General features: G+C 31.1%; 2 protein-coding genes across 2 annotated transcripts; both read left to right on the top strand.

Moving 5' to 3' along the window:
- The first annotated feature begins 3124 nt into the window (after nt 1-3124).
- On the top strand, nt 3125-7571 carry LOC131844433 (uncharacterized). The gene is made up of 6 exons (XM_059193323.1): nt 3125-3479; nt 3798-4019; nt 4102-4211; nt 4810-5017; nt 5704-5840; nt 6036-7571. The coding sequence occupies exons 1-6, from the start codon at nt 3347-3349 to the stop codon at nt 7569-7571; spliced, it is 2346 nt and encodes a 781-aa protein (XP_059049306.1). The 5' UTR covers nt 3125-3346.
- A 1364-nt stretch (nt 7572-8935) lies between these two features.
- Nucleotides 8936-11986, top strand: LOC131844424 (E3 ubiquitin-protein ligase LRSAM1-like). The gene is made up of 2 exons (XM_059193305.1): nt 8936-11225; nt 11777-11986. Exon 1 carries the CDS (start codon nt 9076-9078, stop codon nt 11200-11202), a length of 2127 nt encoding a protein of 708 aa, XP_059049288.1. The 5' UTR covers nt 8936-9075; the 3' UTR covers nt 11203-11225; nt 11777-11986.
- Nucleotides 11987-23087: the final 11101 nt, after the last annotated feature.

The raw sequence follows: 23087 nt of genomic DNA, 5'->3' as shown, positions 1-23087 counted from the left end.
TTTTTTCTTGTAATGAAGTTTGAAGTTTATGTTTAAAAGGCAAGTGAGGATGAATGTATTTTATGGGTTAATTGTAAACTTTAAACTAACAGTTTGTGTGTACTTCTCATTATATGTTATAAAAATAATTACGACATAATTTTAAGAGATATAGAAACAATAACCTTTCCATATCTTAAGTCTAATTTATAATCAAGCATTTAATAGGATGGCAATTTTACAGTTCTCTTTCGCGATAATGTAAGTATCCTTAACAATGATATACAGCTAAACATTGTCTTGACGTAGATATTTATTTATTTATTATTAAAAACAATAACTGACTTACAATTAAATATGAAACACAACAATTCATATCGTAAATAAAAAATATTTCTGGAATCCTAAGAACTCGCAGGCTTTTGCCTGGTTGTTTTAATATAGAAATCGTTACTGATCAATTCAAGGGTAACTTACCAACTTAAAAAGTTAATCAAATTGGATTTTATTTGCGACTCGAATTACACCTAATTTTTACGGTTTTGTCACCTGACAATGGCATTGATTCATTGCAGCACAGATTAAGTTTGATCATGTTGTATAATCTCTTAAACTATTTGCTTAATCATGTGTAAAATTGAAAACATTTGGAGTATGTTCCGCGCGAACTGTAACGCCAATAAATAGTTTGTTGACTAAGTTTCTGTTGCACGTTTTGGACTGATGTAGGAGGTACTTGTTAAACTATTGGTTGAAATTCTGGGTAATTAATATATTATTCATACGACAAAGTCGCGTGAGTTACTATCTTTGCCTACCCGGATCTCTCTTATTTCAACCGCCAAGCAACTTGCAGGCAAGGTAAATAAGGCAGGTAATTACAGGCAAAGAGGTATGACATCTTTATCCTCGGGTTAATTTATTGACATTGGCGACAGTTGCCACTTACGATCTGAAAGCGGACTGATTGTTTGCCATTTCGAATACAAAAAAAATATGGTAACGATAAGTAGCTTGAACTATTTAGTGCATAGATATATATCATGTATATCCATAATGCAATATGCATTGTGAATTTAAAACGATTATGCAATTGTAACGCATCTGTATTTATATTTCTTATTGATATACTTCAAGATCTACAGAAAGTATACTTATTCATGGATGCAGAGAAAAAATTACACTAAAGTATACGTGCAATATAAATTTGTTGACGGGTTAGAATAGAATAGAAAATCATTTATTCAAATAAACTTACATTGAAGCACTTTTGAATAGTCATTACATTTTTTTAATCTACCGCTCATTTGGAAAGCTGTCTCATCACAAGATGAACGAGAAAGAAACTTGCGTGTTGCTCTTTTAAATAATTTTATTATTACTTTACATTTTTAAGTTTAAGTGTGTGAATACAAACCACCAATTAGCACTAATCTAATTAAATACTCAAATAGAAAAAATATTGAATATATAACCAACTGGTTAAACAATTAATAAGAGGAAATCAGTCATAGTGATTAGAGCAGACCAGTCCCTACAAGCAGCAGCCGTTCACGAGTATGACGGATGAGCCAGCCATCACTGCGCTCGACCATATTTTAGTGACCCCAATGACCCGGCCCATCACGTCGCCACAAGTCTGGACATTTTAGTGAGCAAGACTACTCAAAACATTAGACCACGTCAAAGCTATTTACAATTGCCATCTGATAGTTATAGTATTCAAATTTTACATAAGAATGCATGTGGCAATCAATACAAAAACCGCTACGCTTTCATATTTCTAAAATAATCAAGAAAGCAATGAGAAAAATAAATTATAACGTTGTATGCTAATAAACTAATTATTTACTTGATATTTTGTCATCTATGAATTCGTCTATCCTGTAAAATAGGCTTACAAAAAATTGTTTAATATAAGATTTGAATTGCCTCTCTGTCAGATTTAGTGCAGATTCTGGCAGTTTATTAGAAAATCTTACGCAATTACCATAGAATGAACCATAGGTTAACCTGGCTTAAATACATGAATATTATTCTTGCACTTAATTTATTCGTAATAGCCTACGTGCAAACCATTACTGCCACATGCAAAATCGTTGTAGTAAGTTATTGGTAGTTAATGATTCGTGTCCTTATAAAGTGAAAGTTAAACACTGAAAAGAAAGTTAAAAAGTGCAAGAAATCTCTACCTTTTTGAGGATTGATTTGAATGTTATTTAATAAATTTAAATTTTGTTAAGTAAAGAAAATTAATTGGCGGTAATCCTTCGAGCATATGGAAATATGTACCCTAGATACTCTATTAAAACAAATATTTTAAGATCGGAAAATATTATTACCTAGATGGTGTTGGATCTTCAAATGTATGCGTGATAAATGATGACTGTGAACTTAACTAATAATTTACTTAACCTACAACTGCTACCCTAGATACGACATCTAGGTCTAATCAGAATTTCATTTGACAACGGTAACTCTTAACATAGGTACTGCTACTGTACTGCATAATTGTCGCTGCGTAGGTATAATTCCTTTCTACCGCCGCCTACCGTCTGGTGTCTTCTATCACCTGAGAGTCAGTCGAAAATATGAATTGACATGCAAAGTTTTGGTCAGAAAACCACTCAGATACGACGCTCTTTGTAATGTGAATATCTTTAATTAAATAACACATTAATACATCTGCTATAAAAAAAGAATTTATACTTAATATTAAATATTTTTACTGAAATCTTTTACATAAGGAAGGTTTATTTTTAAGTTACATACTTTATTCGTATGACCTTACGTGTCACGCTGCTGTTTAAAACAAAATGCTAGCTAGAGCTGAATATCAACTTTTATCATTTAGCATACAATGAGTCGTTTCGATTTATTTCCGATTTCACCGCAACCAGCGACAGCAGCCTTTCCTTTTGTGTTTCACACCATGCAATTACAGAAATATGATGTTGACTTTATTGTTGTATCTATTAAAATAAAATTTAAAGTAATTTTAAAATAAGTCGGGCGATAAATTTAGCAATTTGGTCTTGCATGAGTTATGTCGGTGGTGGTGGTACGTGCTGTCACCAGAACAGGCGCTGTCGCAAGCGGCGTCTGCGCAGTTACAGGTCCATACCTTGTGAAATGGTCGTACCGGAATCTATATTAAATCCTACGTCACCCCGATGGGTTTTGTTCGACGGAAAAAATCGCACGGCACAGGAATAAAATCTACCGATGGATCATGCCTGCCTGACACCAGTGATGTGTTTAAAGATACCGTTATTATGACATCCTGTTTAATAAGGCGTGTGAGCTAAAAGAAATATATTGATGCGTTAAATAAAATTTAGTAGGAATAGCTTTAGATTAGGGAATCATGGAGTTGATTAATATATTTGTGATTGTACTAGTGGTTTGTGTATTGGAGTGCTCGAATATGTCTCAGGATGAAATAGAAGATTTCACCAACTATCTCCAAAAAACTTCGCGGCTAGATCAAACTCTAAAAAGTGAGTAGGTTCATATAAACTTAAATATTTAATTGATTCTAAAAATAAACCATTTATATTTAAAACTATAAGTGGTTTATTTTTCATAATACTAATAATAATATAAATTTTATTACTTATCTGATCCCAGTGATATCTGAATCAAAAATAAATAAATTTACTTAGAATAAATACGAGACGATTTCTTTTTTTTTTAAGTTATATAAGTTATAAATATAACAAACATCTTATTGTTATATTTATAACTTAAAATTATAACTGTATAAAATGTACAAAATTCTGTGTGGTTCGTAATGCGTATAATCCTTCCACTTATAGAAGGTGCGGACCCTGACGATGATTACGACGAAGACGAACCGGCCACAGATCACGCATGGGAAGAGAGTGGAAAATTTGAAGGAGATCTTATTCTTAACGAGCGGCAGAGACGGTTGATAGTTGAAGACATTGCTGAAGGACTATCCAGAAACGGCCTTCGAGACAGCACGAAAAGATGGCCCAATAACGAAGTTATATATTATGTCCAGAAGGAGCATTTCTGTTAGTATGCTACGTTTACAATGGTAACTGTCTTAGATATATCTATTTATATTATGATATAGATTTCATTTTGTTATTTCAGCTTCTGATCAAATGGATGCCATTCAAAATGGGATAGATGACATTGCTCAAGCGTCTTGCATTAAGTTCCGTCCTTACAAAAAAGGTGATCGAGATGCTGTTGTCATACAGGTATAAATGTGTGATTTAATTATGATCTTTTAATATCTGTTAGGTCGAACTCAGTATGATAAAATTAGATATATATTTTATTATCATTGTCATGTACCAACTATTTGTCCAAGTGTTTTTCTAGTATATTTTTAAAGCAATTTTACAATTTGACCGTACCTACTTATATATGAAAGAGATACTTTATAATGTCTATAACGAAAAATAAATATATGTCATTACAAAGAAAAGTAATATTTGTGACACTGAAAACTCCTCGGTCTTTAGTCTCTAGGACAATTTTTTTTAACGGTTATGAAATTTCGTATGGCTATAAACTAAATATATATATAGGTACTATCATTTGTAGCTTTAAAAATATTGCTCATTATCTCCTCGGCCTACTCATACATCTGTAAAAAATGCATTGTATAGGTACTATAGCAGATTGTTATACTCTTGCCTGTCTCTATATACTTTATTTACATTATACTCTAAATAAAACTAATTCTTGTGATGGGCACTTTTCTATCGCTAATGATACGCTTGTTAAAACCCACACTAATTAAAACTTCCGTTAAAATAGAAACATTCAAAATTCATAACGTATTGATTTTAGGGCAGCAGGCGTGGTTGTTTTTCACAAGTGGGATATCAAGGAGGATACCAGGTGTTAAATTTGTCAGGTCGGCATCCTGTAGGGCGCGGTTGCTTTCGACATGGGACCGTGGTGCATGAAATGCTACATACACTTGGCTTTTATCACATGCAAAGTAGTCCTGATAGAGATGACTACGTTGATGTTGTTTGGGAAAATATTATACAACGTAAGTACATGTGTAGATATATGCTTTAATATATATAATCGTTACGCATTTAGTTGTCTTTTAATTTTTGACATAATAATGGGAGTTCGATATAGTTTATATATAAGTATTTCCAACCAATTTTACATTTTCAGTTCAGAATTTTCATAAGTTACTACATGGTTACCGAATTATATAGACACATATGTCAGGTCGCTGACATTGGCGAAACAAGTATTGATGAGGTAAAAGTTTTGACTTTCACTAGGTAGGTATAATGATATAGGAAAGGAACGTGGGAAATCACACCTATGACTTCGTATGTACAGACCTACGTATAGTTAGGTACAAATATAGAGCCATTGAATCCAGTGTCGTGATCAAAGAATACCTGTCTGTTACCACATGTACTCATTAAGAATATAAATTGTGTAAATTGATACGTAGCTCAATAAGAAATTATTTTCACAACACAATATAAATGAAATGTTATAAAGTTTATTGAGTACATAATAGTATATTTTATAGAAAGAACCATTTTCAGGAATTTTCTAAATCGGTCCTGCATAACATAGGACTATTGCACTAATTAATTATTTTTAGCAAAATTTACAGATACATCACAGGATTTTAAAAGTTTATTAAGCAGATACCTTCCGTCATATTATAGTTTAATGTAATTTATATAAAACAACTATGATTTTCAGCTGCAAGACACAATTTTCGCAAGTATAATACCTTTGCCGTCTCCGATTTCGGTGTTGGTTATGATTACGATAGCGTACTTCATTATAGTCGGCGGGCATTTTCCGCTAATGGACAGGATACGATTGTACCTAAAAGCGTAAGTATCCAACACCCAATTAATTATCAGGTTATGATCAGTAATTTAGAAAGACAATATTTTATCCTTCCTACCTAACATTTCGAGATGGCGATAGACGTCGCCTTCCACGTTAGATTCTATATAAAATGCCTCTGTTTACCTCATCTTACAATCGTGAGAATACTTTATTTAATATTCAATAATATTTTTTAGAGTGGAGCGGATATTGGACAACGAGTCGGTCTTTCTGATAAAGATACTCAAAAGCTGAACAAAATGTATTGTGATGCAGGTTCAAGTAATTTTGATGCAGAAGAAGTGATTACCAAGAAACCAACTAAAAAGAAGACTCCTAAAAATAAACCGTTCGATGGTCACGGAATTGGATATCATCAAGGTAAAACAGTCGTCATAAAATTATTACCTTCGGCCGAAACGTATCAGTTGCCTGATATTCCAGAATTTCATTTATTTGATTATTTTAGTAAAGCACCGCAAGCCGTGTCAACGTCGAAAATTGGAGACCCGGGAAAACAATTAGAATATAACGTTAATAATCCAACAGCATCATTTAATCAAGAGTATTACAACAATAAAGGTGAGACTAAATTGCAATATACAACAGAAAATTCTCTAGAAGGTGTATATGATAATAACGATGAACAAAGGAGAACTGGAAAGAGTGCTGAAAAAAATACAGAAGACAATTCTTCTTTGAGTCCATTTTTCACAGATAAAAATCAAACTAATTCACAAGAATCAAGCTCTGAAGTAGATAATGAAAACATTTCTGTAGAAATGTCGCCAGAAGTTGAAAACAATCAAAATATATCTTCGGATAAATTGGACGACGATCTGAACGATGCATTTGAAAGACTCGGAAAAATAATAAAAACTCATGTCTATCCATCTCAGATACCTGACTTAAATATATATAAAATTAATACAGATTATAAAGAATTTTATAGTCCTGAGCAAATATCTGGAAAAATGGCACATAAAATAAAGTATTTGGATGAGTCAGATTATATATCTGTACCGCTAAAAAAAATAATAGAGGAAAAAGGATATACAAATCGAGAACATGAGGGATCAACGAATCTAGCGTTGAAGAATGTGGAGACTCTACCAATAGTTCATAATTACAAGGAACAAGACGATGACAAAGACTCTGATAATAAACAAGACAATCGACATGAGTACTCGAAGGCACCAGAGGTTTTGGATTCCTCGGAGTTGACATCAAAGGAAATGGATTCATCATATCGCACATCGTTTCCAATAAAGTATGAACACTATACCCCAAAAATTCAAAAGACTTCAGATTATGCATCATTGTCTAATATTCTACAAAAAAATAATTATAGTAGCTTCTATTCACCTCACGATGAAGTAGCTGATAATGATACAATGATACCATATAAGATACTAGGGAAACTTGTACCAGTGTATGATGAATGGTATATTAAAGATGAATATAAGCACAACCCAGCTAATTATAATTTAAACCATTATGGTAGTGATTTGCAAGAAAAAAAATTTAACCAGGTTTCAGCAGATAAGGCGCAAAAAATATATGCTCCAAATGCTAAGAATCTATATTCTCCAAGGGCTTATTTATTATTCGGTATACCTATTCCTTTAACTCAAAGCTGGTATGATACGCCTGATGCTGGCATTCCACTACACAATTCAGATTATATAAGTAAAACTATAGATTTGAAGAAAACAGATGAAGACAATAGATAGTCTTGCATAGTAATTGTATACGTGGTACAAAATTGTAAATATTTATATATTTTTTAAGTTCATAGATAGACTTGTCCTAGAGTTTGTAAATAAATAATAATTTTATAATTGAAGTTTGATTTACGCAATTGTAATTGTATCTTCAGAAATAAAGTAATTAACACACCTTGTCCCAATAACACACATATAGGTACTTATATCACATCACTGTATTAAAATAATTATCTACAGGTCGTGGAGGGACGGAAGGAGATTGTTGATAATGTGGACTAATAACCCCATTGCTAGCAATGTACAAATTTTAACAATGTTGGGTTGAGATAGATATTTCAGATGCAAGCTGAATTTGGCACGAAAGGCTAATTGTTTTCTTCTTGATTTTATCGTCTTCCACCGGTTCCCAACGAGCGTAAACCGTTAGAGCAGGCGGATGGACCATTACAAAAAAATATAAAAAAAAACATTTGAATGTTTGAATAGGTAACTTAACCGCTGTAGTTACATTTTGTGGATAATAAATTGCAATCTCTAGTATTTGGTAACGGGGAATAGTGACACCATTTCTAGCAATTTACCACCTCGTAAGGTCGAATTCCACCCGGTCCCCCATGGACCACCATGGTTAACTGAGCTAACATTATACTCATCCTATTACCCTGCACAGGTGCTGTACCACGTATACGTGGGTGCATTATTCCATCATCATCTGGTGATAAATAATATATCATTAAATAGTTTTTTAAACTATGGCTGTGCTGTACAATGACAGTTCTATGGCTGTACATCAATGAAAAGATTGACATTAATTGACACTATTAGTACTTGACAATCAGTCAGAGTCAGTCAAATGTCATTTCGACTGTTTTTACAGTAAATTTGTTGATTATGATATTAATATAATTAAAAAACTATTTCAATGAATACGAAATCATCACAAATGTAATTGCATCATTTTAAATTTATATGGATACGTATATAATCTATGAAATAATTTGTTAGATTAATATTATTAATGATTATAAATAGTTTGTATAAAATATGCTTTTATATTCAAAATTATTAACCGTATTTTTTCATTAGAATAGAATAGTAACGCTGCAGTATATTTTGTAATTTTTGAATGCAATAAAAATTGTTTCAAATCAACCAACTAGTGTAACAACCCAATAAATTAAAATGTATCCCTCTAAAGGTATAAGCTATCTAATGTACTGACTTTTTAAATTGGTCGGATTAACAATATTCCGCTGCAACTTCATAGTAGTGTTTTATCGATAGAAATGATTTATTGATTTCATATTGCATCACAACTTCAACAGAAACAATTTCATATCGTGTTACATAATTAGTATATAAATGAAATAATTGTTATTGTTCGTAGTATTTTATGTTATTGTTTCTTTCGTTGTTTTTTTTCACCAAAATAAGGTTACTATTTGCCATGATTTTATATAGTCGGTGACAGTAAAAATTTGTTTAGTGCCATTGTTTTTATATTACTTTAATGGGCTGTGCTGTGTCTTGTGTGACACGAACGAAAATGTTGTTGTTCGGTAAACATTCTAATAACACTACCGAGTCTCGAGCTAAATTAGAAAGGAAACTGTATCTTGCGAAGGAATCTCCGGAGCCCGATTTTGATTTATCAGATTGTGAACTTCGGCATGTTCCGTCCGGTATATATTCAATATGCAAAGTGTACAGGAAGGACCATTTATATTTACATTGTAATAGTTTACATTCTCTAGAAGATGGCGGTCAATTATCAGATTTATATGGGCTCAAAGTATTAAATATAAGTTCTAATAATTTTACACAATTATCTAGTGATATAAAATATTTGGTCAACTTGACTGAGCTGTATATACAAGAAAACAATTTAAAGACTCTTCCTGATAGTATAGAGTTTCTTCAAAGTTTACAAATTTTGAATGTTTCTAAAAATAGATTGAAAACATTGACTCCTTCATTAGGTAAGTTAAAAGCACTCAGAAACTTAGATATAACTAAAAATAATGAATTGAAAGAATTGTGTTCAGAGTTGTGCTTTGCTACAAATATAATATCTATAAAACTGGACAGCGAACAGTTTATTTTCCCTCCGACTGAAGTTGCTGTACTAGAGACATCTGAAATAATGGCTTATCTCTGTAAACACATGAATGTTGATTATATACCTCCTTTGTCATTGCAATCTGAAATAATATCTGTTCAATCCCCAAGTTATGTATATGATCCTTTCTTAAAATACAATACCACTACTTGGGAGGAGGAAGAAGCTGCTAAAATAGAACAAGAAAATAAATTCCATGAGGCTGCCAAACAACAAAGAGAAAAATTTCTAATAAAAATATTACAAGACCAACAGGAACTAGACTCTGAAATTGCTAGAATTCATGAGGCCAAGGACCAAGAAAGGCAAAAGCTTTTGAAAGCAATTCAGGATGATGAAAGAGAAGTTGAATGTTTGGTAACCAACTTTATACAATCAGATCTTTTGAAACCAGAGATTTTGCAGCAACAATTAATACATGAGCAAGCAGAACATGACCGATTACTTGAAATTGCTCGTCAGAATTATGATAATATAAGAAAAGCTGATGTTTTAAAGGCCATGGAGGCTCTTATTGAAGAAGACTATTCAATTAAACATTCCAAGAAACATTATGAAGATAGTGTGAATGATATGAAGCAAAGTATACTTGTGCAAGAAATGGAAGGTGCTGTTAAAATGGAGGAGTTACTCAATGCTAAAGATCAGTCGCGTACTGTATTAGTGCAACAGTTGTTAGAGGATGAAGATATTCAGAAAGCATTAGTTGCTTCTCTCATTGAGAGAGTTGATGCAAGAAGTTGGAGCCTAAATCAAGAAATTGGGTTAATCTCCTTACATCTTGCCAGACTGAGTGTTATTGAACAAGAAAAGAAAAAGTTACAAATTTCTTGTAATTATAATGAGCTACTCCAACAAAGAATGCAATTAGTATTTTTATTAGATGATCTGATGGAACAGCGCAATAAGAGAAGAAAACAACTTATTGACACATTGAAAGAAATGGAGAATCAACATGCAACAACAACAGATTTTTGGTTGAAAAATTATCAAAAACTAATAGACTCTGCTCCAAAGAATTTGTTAGAAATTGGTAAGCAATTGGATCCTGTTCTTGCTAATTATCTACTGCAGGAGGGTGTAATGCACTGCTTACCATTTCTAGTAAAGTTTTTATTTTCGGATAAACCTTTACTGAAGATTTCATTAGATGATTTAAAAGAAAATGGGGTTTCACTGTCTTCTGACAGAAAGGCAATATTGAGAGCAATAAATTACTATGTAATTGCTAAGTCACAGGTTCATACCTTTGATGATTCTACTGATAAAGCACCAAGTGCACCTACAGAGGAAGATATGGAACAAAACTGCACTGGTGTTGTTACTAGCAGTGAAACTGAGGATTCAGTATTAGAATCTGAATGTGTCATCTGTATGGATGCTAAATGTGAAGTAATATTCATTCCTTGTGGGCACATGTGCTGTTGTCAATCATGTATCGAGGGTGAGAAGAAAGTCGAAAGTTGTCCACTGTGTAGAGACAGCATAGAAAGGATCATTAAGGTCCGAGTAGCATGATTGTCAAACAAATTGTAATATGAGTAAGTAAAATATTTATGGTTTACCTTATTTAATAAAATATATTTCCTAATTCATATTTTTAATATTTATTATTATTGTAGTCATTTTACTTACTGTACCATAAAATTTGTAATTTGTATAATAACAAATGATATAACAATATTATAGAAACATTGGGTTCAATGATGAAATGCATGATCATTGAACATGATTTCACTCAATTGGATAATTATTCTGTCAATCAAGTAGATTGATAGAATAAGTGTCCAATTGAAGAGATATATATATATATAGAGATAATTCAGTACATTTAATAGCTTGTTTATTTAACAATAATATTTAACTGATGATTTAAATTTATGTTTTTCATATTTAAACCATTGTACACTGTTGCCCATATTACTACAATATAATTATTACTAAGTATCAAAATAACCACAATTAATTATCCTGTTGTTTCTGATAATTATTAATGATTCATCTAAAGTTGTGGCATTAGTCAGCACATGTATAACTGTTTTATAATACTCATTTTTAAAATATTATAAAATGTTTTAATATTATTTTTCAGGAATTCAAGGCTGGAGATTTCTACAGAGTGGGCACACAACAAGAAGTTAACAAAATCAACCCAAAATTTATGTAGGTACCACAGACATAAATTTGACAATGTGCTGTATATACTGTGTGTATACAAATCAAGAATGGTATTCCTTTTAATCATTGCGTCTAACTATTTTAGCTATACTGGCTGTTTTGTCCTTTTCATTTAAACTGTTTTTGTAATGGTATGTGGTGAAATACTAATAGTCAAATGAGTTTATATGTTTATATTTTATTCATGACTTGATTATATAGGTACCATATGTTGTTTTATTATTTATGAATATCCTATATCTACTTATATTGATATTGAAATTAATGTTCTAGTCAGAATTAAATTAGGCATTTTAGTATGTTATTGTAGGTGTGGCATTTAATTTGATGAAATTTATGTCTGTGATATTATTAACGGGTAGAGCATTAATCCGAAAATTGTACACCTTTGTACTGGTAACTATGACAGTCTCAATCTGATTAATAGCTAAATTGTTTATTATGCTTAAAATATTTACGTGTATAACACGTAAATATTTTAAGATTGGATGTTTTTTAAATGACTAATTATTGTGAGCCACTTAATAATATGTAATGTATTTGTTTCCATAATATCTAACTATAACAGCACATCTATTATAATTACGTGTTATGGATGTGATAATTTCTATATTTTATATTGCTGTTCATTGTGATTATTTCAAATGTCTTTATCTATGAATGATAATTAATTTATCATTGATACTATATTTATTTGATAATGTTTTATACATTTGCATATTAATATGATAAGCAATACGAGATTAATCTTTGCCTCAATTGATAGCTTTAACCAGAGTTAGAAAGAGATAATCGACACTAGTACCTCAGTTACATGAAAATTAAACGTGTCCCTACTAAACTAGTTGCCTCTTACTTGCATTTATATTGCAGAATCTATTTATAGATAGAAAGTCCCTTTTAGTACTGACTGATCGAATCCATTCGTAGTGCTGTTGATGAATTCAGAATTGAAATGTAGTTAGAGTACGTTATAGCCAAGTATTGACACACAAAGTACACACGCAGATCTATTATACATACATATATGTACATTAAAACAATAAAATATCAATATATAATATGTAAGTTATACTCTATATCTCAGGTTTCAGATATTTCTACGAAAATAAAACTGTAATATTTATCGTGAGATATGATTTCTGCATAACTGAATTTTATATTTATTATTATTATTATTAAAGTATTGAGAAAAATATAAGGAAAATTCTAAATAGCCGTAAGTGCCACAAGGTATTGCAATAGAGTCTTAAAGCAGTGTAATGGGAAACAGCGTGAGTAACAATTTTTTCATTTTACTGCACACTGTTTTCCTTGTAAATTCTATGTATATTGTCGTATTAAGTAATTAATATAGAGAATCTAATAATTAGCATTAAGAGTTTCGAACAATGTATAGTCATAATCTCTAACTGGTTCAGGATGTATCATTACGGGCGAGGTCGAGTTAAACGAACAAATTGTTATTAATTATGGTCGTTATAAGGAATATCTAGCCTCATCTGTTATTTAGAGTGACGTTGTCGTGAGTGTGAAGTCACTTTTAATTTGATTAGATCTTTAGATAATACGTATTGGTTGGTTATTCATTTCAGAAACTAAATTGACGGGTGTAAATGTATTTTTTTTTCAAATAATGCTAGCAAATATACAGAGGTAGTTGTACCGGCAATACCGACATTTCATTTCAACCTTACGTTTCCATTCTTATGTTTAGTATGTTATTTCCATGATTTTATTGTAAATATTATTTTATTAATGAAATATAATGTCGGTTTTGGCCACTATAGTAAGAAAGTTGATTGGGAGCGCCTCTGTATTACGATCGGGAATCAGCAACGCCTCCTTGCCCTCATTACCTTATTGCTTTCTTTGCATGTTGTCTTTGTTGTATCCCAAAGACAAAATGCAATGACGGACGCTTTAATTATTTCTATATTTACATCACTAATTTAAGACTATTAATCTACTTAGGAAATTGTAAGGATATATTAAGTTTATTTATTGTGCATATATTATTTTAGCGTTGTAACAGTTTTCTTTAACTTCGAATAAGAAATGTATTCGCGTGTTTGTTTTTATCTAAAACAGCCTACATTACATACAGCACTAAAATCAATGTTATTATCGGAACAGTGGTGCGGAGCGTCCTGGATCGCCTTGTGTGTTGTGAAATCTATTTTAGCCACAGGTTTTAATGTCGTGTGTAGACGTACATAATTTGCCGCAAGTCAATCTTAAAGATTGTGCCTTTTTATAATATTTATAATAGTTATTAAAATTTTGATATTTGATAATCTCTGATTAGTGATACGGCTGTGAGTTTCATACTAATACAATTTTGATAGGAAATATTTTTGTTTGGAACTATAATAGATAGAGTTCTGTGATATGTCCACCAGCGCTCTTTATTTTGTCTTTTTTTTTGTTGAGATCAAATTTGATCGGTTAACAGTGTAAATGGCTATAGTAGTTTCGATAGGGATAAGGTTATTAAAACGTCAGTGGTAAAAATCTTGACAGGATACAGCAGAAAACCCGTTGATTTGAATTTGTTTGTTTTGAATAGTTAACTACTTGGCACATATTAAATAGCAAAGTAACCTCCAATATGGCGTTATATTGAAGGTTACTTTGCTATTTAATATGTGCCAATATGTATCTATGCGATGACATTAACTAGTTTGTGTGTCTACTTTTATTTTTTTCAAAAGAATCTGATTGTCGTATCACTCTTATTGTGCCCCATACATTTATTAATTTTATAAATCAACCTTTCTAGTAGTTATGTTTGTAAAGCTAATTGCTTCACCTTGTTCTGCCTCATAATGTACATTACGGTACTCAGTAAAACGGCAGTGTTAAAAATGAACACTACGTCGTAAACTTAATTATATGAATTACTAACAGACGTAAGCTATTGTATCTTTCAAGTTGGATCAAATTGCATACAATGTGCAAATTAAATTTTTAATCGGTACAGTAGTTCTGGAGTCCATCGCGGACAAAGTGACACGGAATTTTAAATATAAAATATAGCTTATAATAACCGTATATTTTCTCAAGACATGGTTTTGATGATATCTTCTCTGTGTAAAGATTTTTTTTTAAATGCATCAAGTTTTATATTATATGAGTTTACCTATTATCTTTACATTACATTGGCCTCAACAAATAGAATTAATTGTGAGTTGTTCTGTAGATATATTTTTTTAAATATTTATTCATGGTATATTAGTTGATTTTAACCTAAACAATGATCAATTGTGCACGAGTAGGAAAAACGTTTAACAGCACTTGGCTGAGAATTGTACACCGTGTGTCCACAAAACATGAGCGTTTTTACAATTTTTTTGTGAATTATGAAACATGATATGTATCGAACACAATTTTTTCACGCGGACCGGTTCCGGATGTAGCTATAGTGGTATGCGATAATTTCACAAGTTTTCTATGTATTTTGTAGATAGCACAGTGTGAAAAAAATGTCCACTCTGATGTATACATATGTACATATTATTTATATTGGTGGACTTCAATGGATGATGTTTATGTATGTGTTTTTTATTTGGGATGACGCAATATATTTACCAATTGTGTGTTTTACTTGTTTCTATGTCGATTAGTAGGGAACCATCATAAAAGTTCATTACAAAAGTAATTGAAATAAAATTAAAATTAATTTTGTATTTGGTAAAATGATTTATTTATTATTAAAATGCTCAATGTGTGGTTTTTTCAAACTTGTTGATATTCAAATCCCACCAAAGATACTTTTTGATGTTTAGTAGTATAAGATTTCATATTTTTATAAAACATAAAATTATACATAAACATATAATTTATATTATAGTCACCTATATGTTATTTATATTTGTGTAGCTTCCGATTCTGCATTCCTGAATAATTTGTAAATGCTTTTGTTATCTATAACAGTAGCAACTTATTGATCATGCTTAAAATTGATTGCTGTTTTAAATAATGTCATTGTGTCAGTACTAAAGCATTTACATATTATTGCTTATTTACATTTTAACAAATTCTATCCTTGCATGACTAGTCTAGTATATATATATATAGATATATATATATTTATTAGGTACCATGTATGTAATAATAAGGGGTTATATCTGTTGCCAAATGTGCAACTGATGCCCAAAAATGCAATGACATAGCATTTAGATACACTGTATTTATTAGAGGTGATCTGGCCGCCAAAAAACAAAATCGTTACATGATTGATAAAGCAAAAATTTGTCATTACATAAGCGCCAGGAGTTGTTTCAAATATTTATATGTTAGGAGTATTAAAAAAATGTTTAATCGATATATGATGTTTGATATCATTCGTGAAAATTTCACATCATTTATCCTAATAAAAATGCTAATAAATATATAACATATATAACCCTTTAAATTGAATAGTATATAACATTGAATAAATTGTATATTATAATATTTATGTGTACCTACCTACATAATTAAGTGCTTTCGATTTGTATAAAATATTAAAGACTTATTTCTATAATATGACCGACGAGAGTAACATTGTTATATTTTTCCTACTTTTTGGATTGTTATCACAATTTTTAAAATACACAATTATAGCACATCTCTGGTTTGTTATTTGGCGAAAGTAATCTGAATCTATTTACCATACCATTACGATTTACCATAGTTTTTAAAATAGATTACTTGTGCCCACGACTTCGTCCGAGTCTTATAGTAACCTTGACCAAATAAGGCCAAAGAATAAAAAGTTGCATTGTCCTAGCTTCAAAAACGACGACACTTTCATACAAACTTTCATCTCCCTTATGAGGATGATATAGTCAGCTGGATAAGCTTCGAAGCTGGGAGCTGGGAAGCTGGATTGCACACTGTTCAAAATCTACCCTGTACCATCGTAAGCACAGATTATTATATTAGAGTCCGTTAGTTTGTGTTCCCAGAGAGTTTCCCAAACACACTCTATTACATCTGTTCAGCAATTGTTTTATTTTAAAGTACTAAGTGAATAGGCAGTTACTTTTAATCGCTCTTGAAAGTCTAATCCCGTTGGCTGAATCTCTTCTTGGATTATTAATTTTTAATCAAATATTTATATATAATATAACTATTTATGTATTGTGAATCATTTACTTAGTATCGCGTTGATAAGTTATCCATTAGATTTGCCTACGTTATCTGGGAACACTAAGTGCTCTAACATAATAGGCTTTTGTTACATCGAGGCGGAGCTATATTGTAATGGAGTTTAGACGTAAATAGCAATTACAGAGACACCTTTCATGTCAACCTTCATTCCGTTCAAACATGAAGGCAATTTTCTAATAAATGTGTAGAGCTGTTGCGAAATATTTGCTGAGGAATGTTTATTATTTTTCGCGTCACAGTACTTAATGCGAAAATTCCATTCTTATAAATATTCAGTAACATTTGTTCAATTGTTGTGTTTCCAACCAGGTTTTAGGTTTTTATCTATCGGTATCTCCTAATCTCAAATCATTAATAATACGCATGCTAAATGCATGTTATTTTTTTTATCTATGATAATGGAATGGAGCACCCGCCTGCGCTAACGGTTTACGTTGGCCGGGCACCAGTGGAGGATGATAAGATGAACATGAGGTCAGGTCAGTTAGCCCATCGTAATAAATTCACCAGGAATGTATGACGATGGTTTCCAGGAGGAACCGCGTGGAGGTCAACCTGACATGGTACATTGCTAGCAATGGGGTCATGATGGTACACATTACTAACAATCCCCTTCCCCCTGCTAAATGCATGTAGGTATATGTACATTTATAGCTAGGCATTTGCGGTACATAGGTATACTATACTATTAAGTTTATTGATATTTATTTAGGTAAAAGTAATTATGATTAGTTCCATACTAAGTATAGAAAAAACTGCGAAAAATGTGTTTAGGAATTGAAGAATTGATGTGCCGGATATCCGTATCTGTATCCGCGTCTGTTACTTTTTGGCGGGTCTATTTACCTTATTAATTTTAAATTTATAGATACAATTCTTTAAGGCGAAGGGTAAGGCGCATTACCGATGCCAAATGCCAAAATTCTGGCGGTCCACAATTCGAGTCTTATTTAAAGAATAATTCATATTCTTGCGGATGTTTTATTTGTAAATGATTTTTTAAGGAAGTTGTGCCTTTACATTTTCGAGAATACTTTCCAGCACAAATTTACACCTTGCACATTCATCATGTATTATGTGCCAAGTGCCAAGCTATAAGAAAAATAATTACAATCTGAAGGATTTTCTTGATAATATGCCCGGAATCGTATAAGTATCGACTTGAGGGATCCTAATTTAACTTTTTTTTCTTTAAGTGTATTAGTTGTGTATAATTTTTAAACAAGAATGGTCAAACATATTTATGATCTTATACTTTAATTATCTATCATATTTTGTACTGCGTTCTTGAGTAAATTTTTTTTTTATTATTACCATACCCTTTTTATTTGAAAAATATATTTTAAATACAGAGGTTAGAAAAAAAACTTTCTGCTTACGTCAATATTTCTTATTTGCTAAGATAGTGCGGGAAAGCTTCGAAGGGCAACTGCCAAGTCAACAGAGGTAGAATAAATAATGGCTATATTTTTATTCAGCTCATGAGTTTAAGAGTTCCTCAATGTCGTTTTGGACGAAGTTCGATTTGATGTTATTCTAAAGAAATAGGGGAAGGTGAGGTAATACGATCCCTGGAGGTTAAATGATCCCCCGCTGTATATCAGAAACAATTAGTGCCATCTATTAAAATTCGCATAAAATGTGTTACCAACCAGGGGTGTTGGTAACATATTACCTATCCAAATCTCATAGCGGTGAGATTGTTTGGCGTGATCTTATTATAAAATAATAAAAAAATGCGACTTTGATCTAAAGTAAGCCTGTTTTTGAACTTTCAATACTTTTTATATTATCGTGTTTATAGAAATGTAGTTTCATTTGCGGGTATTAATAGCAATAACTAATGTTTAAGCATGTTCGGTCACTGCACCCGGTATTTGAAGGTTGATATTTTGATCGATATCTTGGAATTTAATGTTTGGGGTGAAATGATTCCTTTCGTGTTTAAAATGATCTCTTGAATCATTTTACCCTATTAGTATTTGTTGTTTTTACAGATCATGCCGAGAATTTATATATATAGATACGCAAAACGAGTGGATTAGATGCGTTGTGTATCTTAAATGGGGACTTGTGCGGGAATAGATAGTGATAGAGCAAGAGCCCACGACGGCCAGACATACGTCATATTAGTAAACGTGAAAGTTCTTGTATGTGTGTCCCCAACACAGGTAAGAATGATCCCCAAACATGAAACCTGGATCGTGGTTCCTTTGGCAGGTAACAGGTAACAAAGGTGTAAAAAAATTCATATCAAATTCGTTATTTTAAGAAACTCCGTATTTTCATATATTGTTCGTAGCATTTACTAACGTTTACTAATATGACGTAAGTCTGGCCGTCGTGGGTTCTTGGGCTATGACGATGAAGGCGACTTTACTTGCGATATTTGCGTATCAGTAATCAATCAATCAAGTGTGAAAAAAAATTAAGGCTTTCAGATCAGATTTCTTATCAGGAACTTAGAAATAGATAGGTCTATTTCTAAATTCTTGATAAGAATTTCTGAATAAATTTCATTTTAATACTTTAAATTTATTTCATGAATCGATATCAGTGTATCAGAAAAAAATACAGTTTTTTAACATTTATTGTTTACAAAACTGCAATACTGTGTTTTGATAATAATCTCTGGAAAATATTGTATTGCGATTCATTCATTTTATAAATACATAGAAAACACCCAGACCGATACAAACATTTACACTCTTGAGTAAAAACGTGCTGTGCAAGGAATCGAACCCGCGACCATCGAAAGTAAGCGATGTGGTATACCGCTAAATCAATAAGCCCGTCGTTTTAACCTACTTATATAAGAATTGAAAATTATGTAGTAGTTACCTACTTTACTCACTTCTGTAACATCAATTAAGTACGGCGTAGATCCTCATGAATATGAAGAAGCTCTGGCGCTATCCCGCGCCCTTCACAGGGTATTTCGATAAATTTCACAGTATCTAAGACCCTTGGACACGATATATTGTGCCCGACTAAGCCCAGCTTCGACTGGCTCTTTGACATTATTTAAACTTGCCACCCTAAATACAATGGAATTACGCCTTTATGCTTATAAATTTAAGATATTCGTAATATAAATTCTAGTTTCAGTGACCTTTGAATCAGTATCTATTTTCATAATATTTCAAGGATTTTCGTATTATTTATTAGAGTAAAAATTTATCTTTATTGCTGAACAGAATTTGGTTTGTCTACCAATAAAATCATGCCTGTTTTTCGTTATTTAGATATTATAATTATTACGACATAAGCACTTTTTATTGTACATAAACCATTAATGTCATTTAACATTGTATGTCAAAACATAATCTTTTTGAGTTCGCTATGGTCTAAAAATACTCTCCTAATTGAATACAATTATTTTAAATTAAAAAAAAACCCTGGACAGTCAGTACAGCACCATCTAGACCCACGGTAAGCAGAGCTTGTGTTATGGGTACTAGACTACTGATATAAATACTAAGGTATTTTTATTAAAAAAAATATATAATTAGAAAATAGGATAATTTAAAATTAAATTATTGTAAGTAGTTCATGTACTTTTAGATTAATGATTAATGTTTGCTAAAATTGAATAAACAAAATACAAGCCCGACATACCTTACCAGTTCTTCTTCAAAGAATTTTTTCGTAAACGGAAATTAATGTAAACATTCTACAGCTACCTACTCAATAAGCAGGAAAGCGTGGGTGCTGTAATTTTCCTAATTTAATTTGTCATCAGGAAAAGAGGATAAAAACACCCTCACCTCATTTTAACATGAGAAGAGGTATTGAATTAGAATTAATTTGCATTTTTTCGCTACTATTGGTCTGTGTTACAACCATTTGTCTAGAAGATTAACTGACATTAATAGAAAATCTGTGACATTCAATTCAGTAAATTAAATTATTACACTTCGACTCTTATTTAGTATTTACCTAAATAATGACGTGTTTTGTTTTTACGAGCCTTAGCAGGCAATTCAGAATCGAACATGGATAAGGTAAAAATCAAAACTCTCAACCCTCAAAAGTATTTTAATGGCATAACAAAATAAGTCGTTGTAATCCCACAGTGGAAAGGGAATTCGGACTGGTACGTACCGACCATGAAATCACTAGAGCCATGTATCGTTAGCTATCAGTATTTTCACTGAGCTCAACCGAGGATTGCTTTACTTTGATGTTGTCTTCAATTGCGATTGAATGTAAATAAATTCATTTCTTTTTTATTCTACATTTTGTCTACTGATTGGTTTTTGAGTATAGTTTGCAAGCTGATCTCTATACATTATTTAGTAGATAGGAGTTTGTAGATTAGATTTATTCCACATTGAAATTATATTTTTTGCAAAATGTTAAGAATTATTATTCATTTAAGAATGTTAATAGCTAAAAAAAGTTGTCATTAGATAGAAAATAAGAATTTGGCCTGCGTGGTATGGACATTCTTAAATGTAAAATTCTTTCACATTCCACAAGTTTATAGAATATATGCAACTATTATTTCACTAGTTTTGAATAGAAAAAAAAATATAGATAATATATATATAGTAGGTATATAGGTATTATTTATAGTTTCATTGTAATTTCAGGTTTAACATTAATGTAGGGATTTAAAATAGTAATACCGCTAAGTTGTGAATATTCCCTTACTAGAATATACACCTCTAAGATATATCCATGGTTTAATGAGAGCTTCGTTAGTGCACGTAAATAAGCAAATGCTAACAATCTCCCTCCAAGCAGGAGGGAACGTAATCCATTCAATTAGTTCAAGATTTACTCTATTATCTGGATTGGACGAGCCGGAACAGATAGTTTTAGAATCGAATTAAAAAGGAACTTTCAGTTAGGTATTACAATCAAGTAAACCTTTATTTCCTCTGTTCACTGCGTACCTTTAAATGGCTTTACGTGATGTCGATCAGTTCTATTTTGTGTAAGAAGTATTAACTGGTATTTGCGGGTATTTGCGGGTAACTTAAACTTTTATTTGATGTTTGATTATATAAATTAATTTTATCGATTCACATATTATTGGAATTTAGTAATTTTAATATATTTTATACATATATTCTAAGTAGAATTATTACTTATATAATTTGAAATAAATTTAACATAATTTTTGTATTATTAATTTTATTTATATTATTAATAAAAATAAATAAAATGGAACTGATTTGTATTGAGCATTTCTAATTATAATACAACAACATACCTCATACACCATCTTCATTCACTATGATTTTACAATTCACAAAGAGTAATCTAGACCCAAGCTAAACGTGTGTTATGAGTAGACCACTGACATAAATATTTAGATTTCTTTTTGTAAATACTGTATGTATTGAAAACACCCAGACTGATACAAACAATTATACTCATGATATAGTTTTAGAACATATATTATGATACAAAACGAAATAACAATTTGTCTCTCTATAAAAATCTATGTAGAATGAATTTGTATATGATACAAATTGAAAAAATTAAAGTAGTAAAGGAAATTCAAATAAATGTAGTCATAAATTATATCACCCAAAGGTCACTAGTTTAAAATTAGAATGTGACTGTTGAGAAAGCATAGAAGTTCTGTATGCATGTGTCTCGAAACGTAAATCCGAATACTACAGGCGTAGTTTAATTAATATTCGGTTTCTTTGGTCATGTTACACAAGAGGGATTAGAGATTCAACTTGTTAATGGGTAGAACTTGGGTGACGATGTTCGCATATATGCCAAACTTATACTAATCAATCATATTTGCTAAAAATACCACGGCATTAACTTAATTACTATATTGAAATGTTTTCATTGTATATTGTAATACCGATTATATTATATACTTACCTATACTACATATTACATATATTCTAATGTTCAAAACTTATAAACAATAAGTTTTGAACATTTTATTATATAATATGAAACATCTTTAATGCGACAACTATTCTACATGAAATATAGAATTTAGCGGTTGATGGAATAGAGAGTTTAAGAAAATTAATTCGGCTATTATATTGAATAGCTTATTAAGAATTACTTAGCTTTAACTAAGATAGACA

The sequence above is a fragment of the Achroia grisella genome, unplaced genomic scaffold (assembly GCF_030625045.1).
Source record: "Achroia grisella isolate CSIRO2021 unplaced genomic scaffold, CSIRO_AGI_Agris_v1 utg402, whole genome shotgun sequence".
NCBI lineage: Eukaryota > Metazoa > Arthropoda > Insecta > Lepidoptera > Pyralidae > Achroia > Achroia grisella.
Note: the sequence above shows the minus strand (reverse complement) of the source record. Positions and strands in the feature narration are given on the sequence as shown.

What these genes read in the sequence shown, in the direction of transcription:
- LOC131844433 (XM_059193323.1), top strand. Translation starts at nt 3,347, where the DNA reads ATGGAGTTGATTAATATATTTGTGATTGTACTAGTGGTTTGTGTATTG. An exon ending in GAGATGCTGTTGTCATACAG is followed by an intron (nt 4,212 to 4,809) that starts GTATAAATGTGT and finishes TATTGATTTTAG; the next exon opens with GGCAGCAGGCGTGGTTGTTT. An exon ending in ATACGATTGTACCTAAAAGC is followed by an intron (nt 5,841 to 6,035) that starts GTAAGTATCCAA and finishes AATATTTTTTAG; the next exon opens with AGTGGAGCGGATATTGGACA.
- LOC131844424 (XM_059193305.1), top strand. Translation starts at nt 9,076, where the DNA reads ATGGGCTGTGCTGTGTCTTGTGTGACACGAACGAAAATGTTGTTGTTC.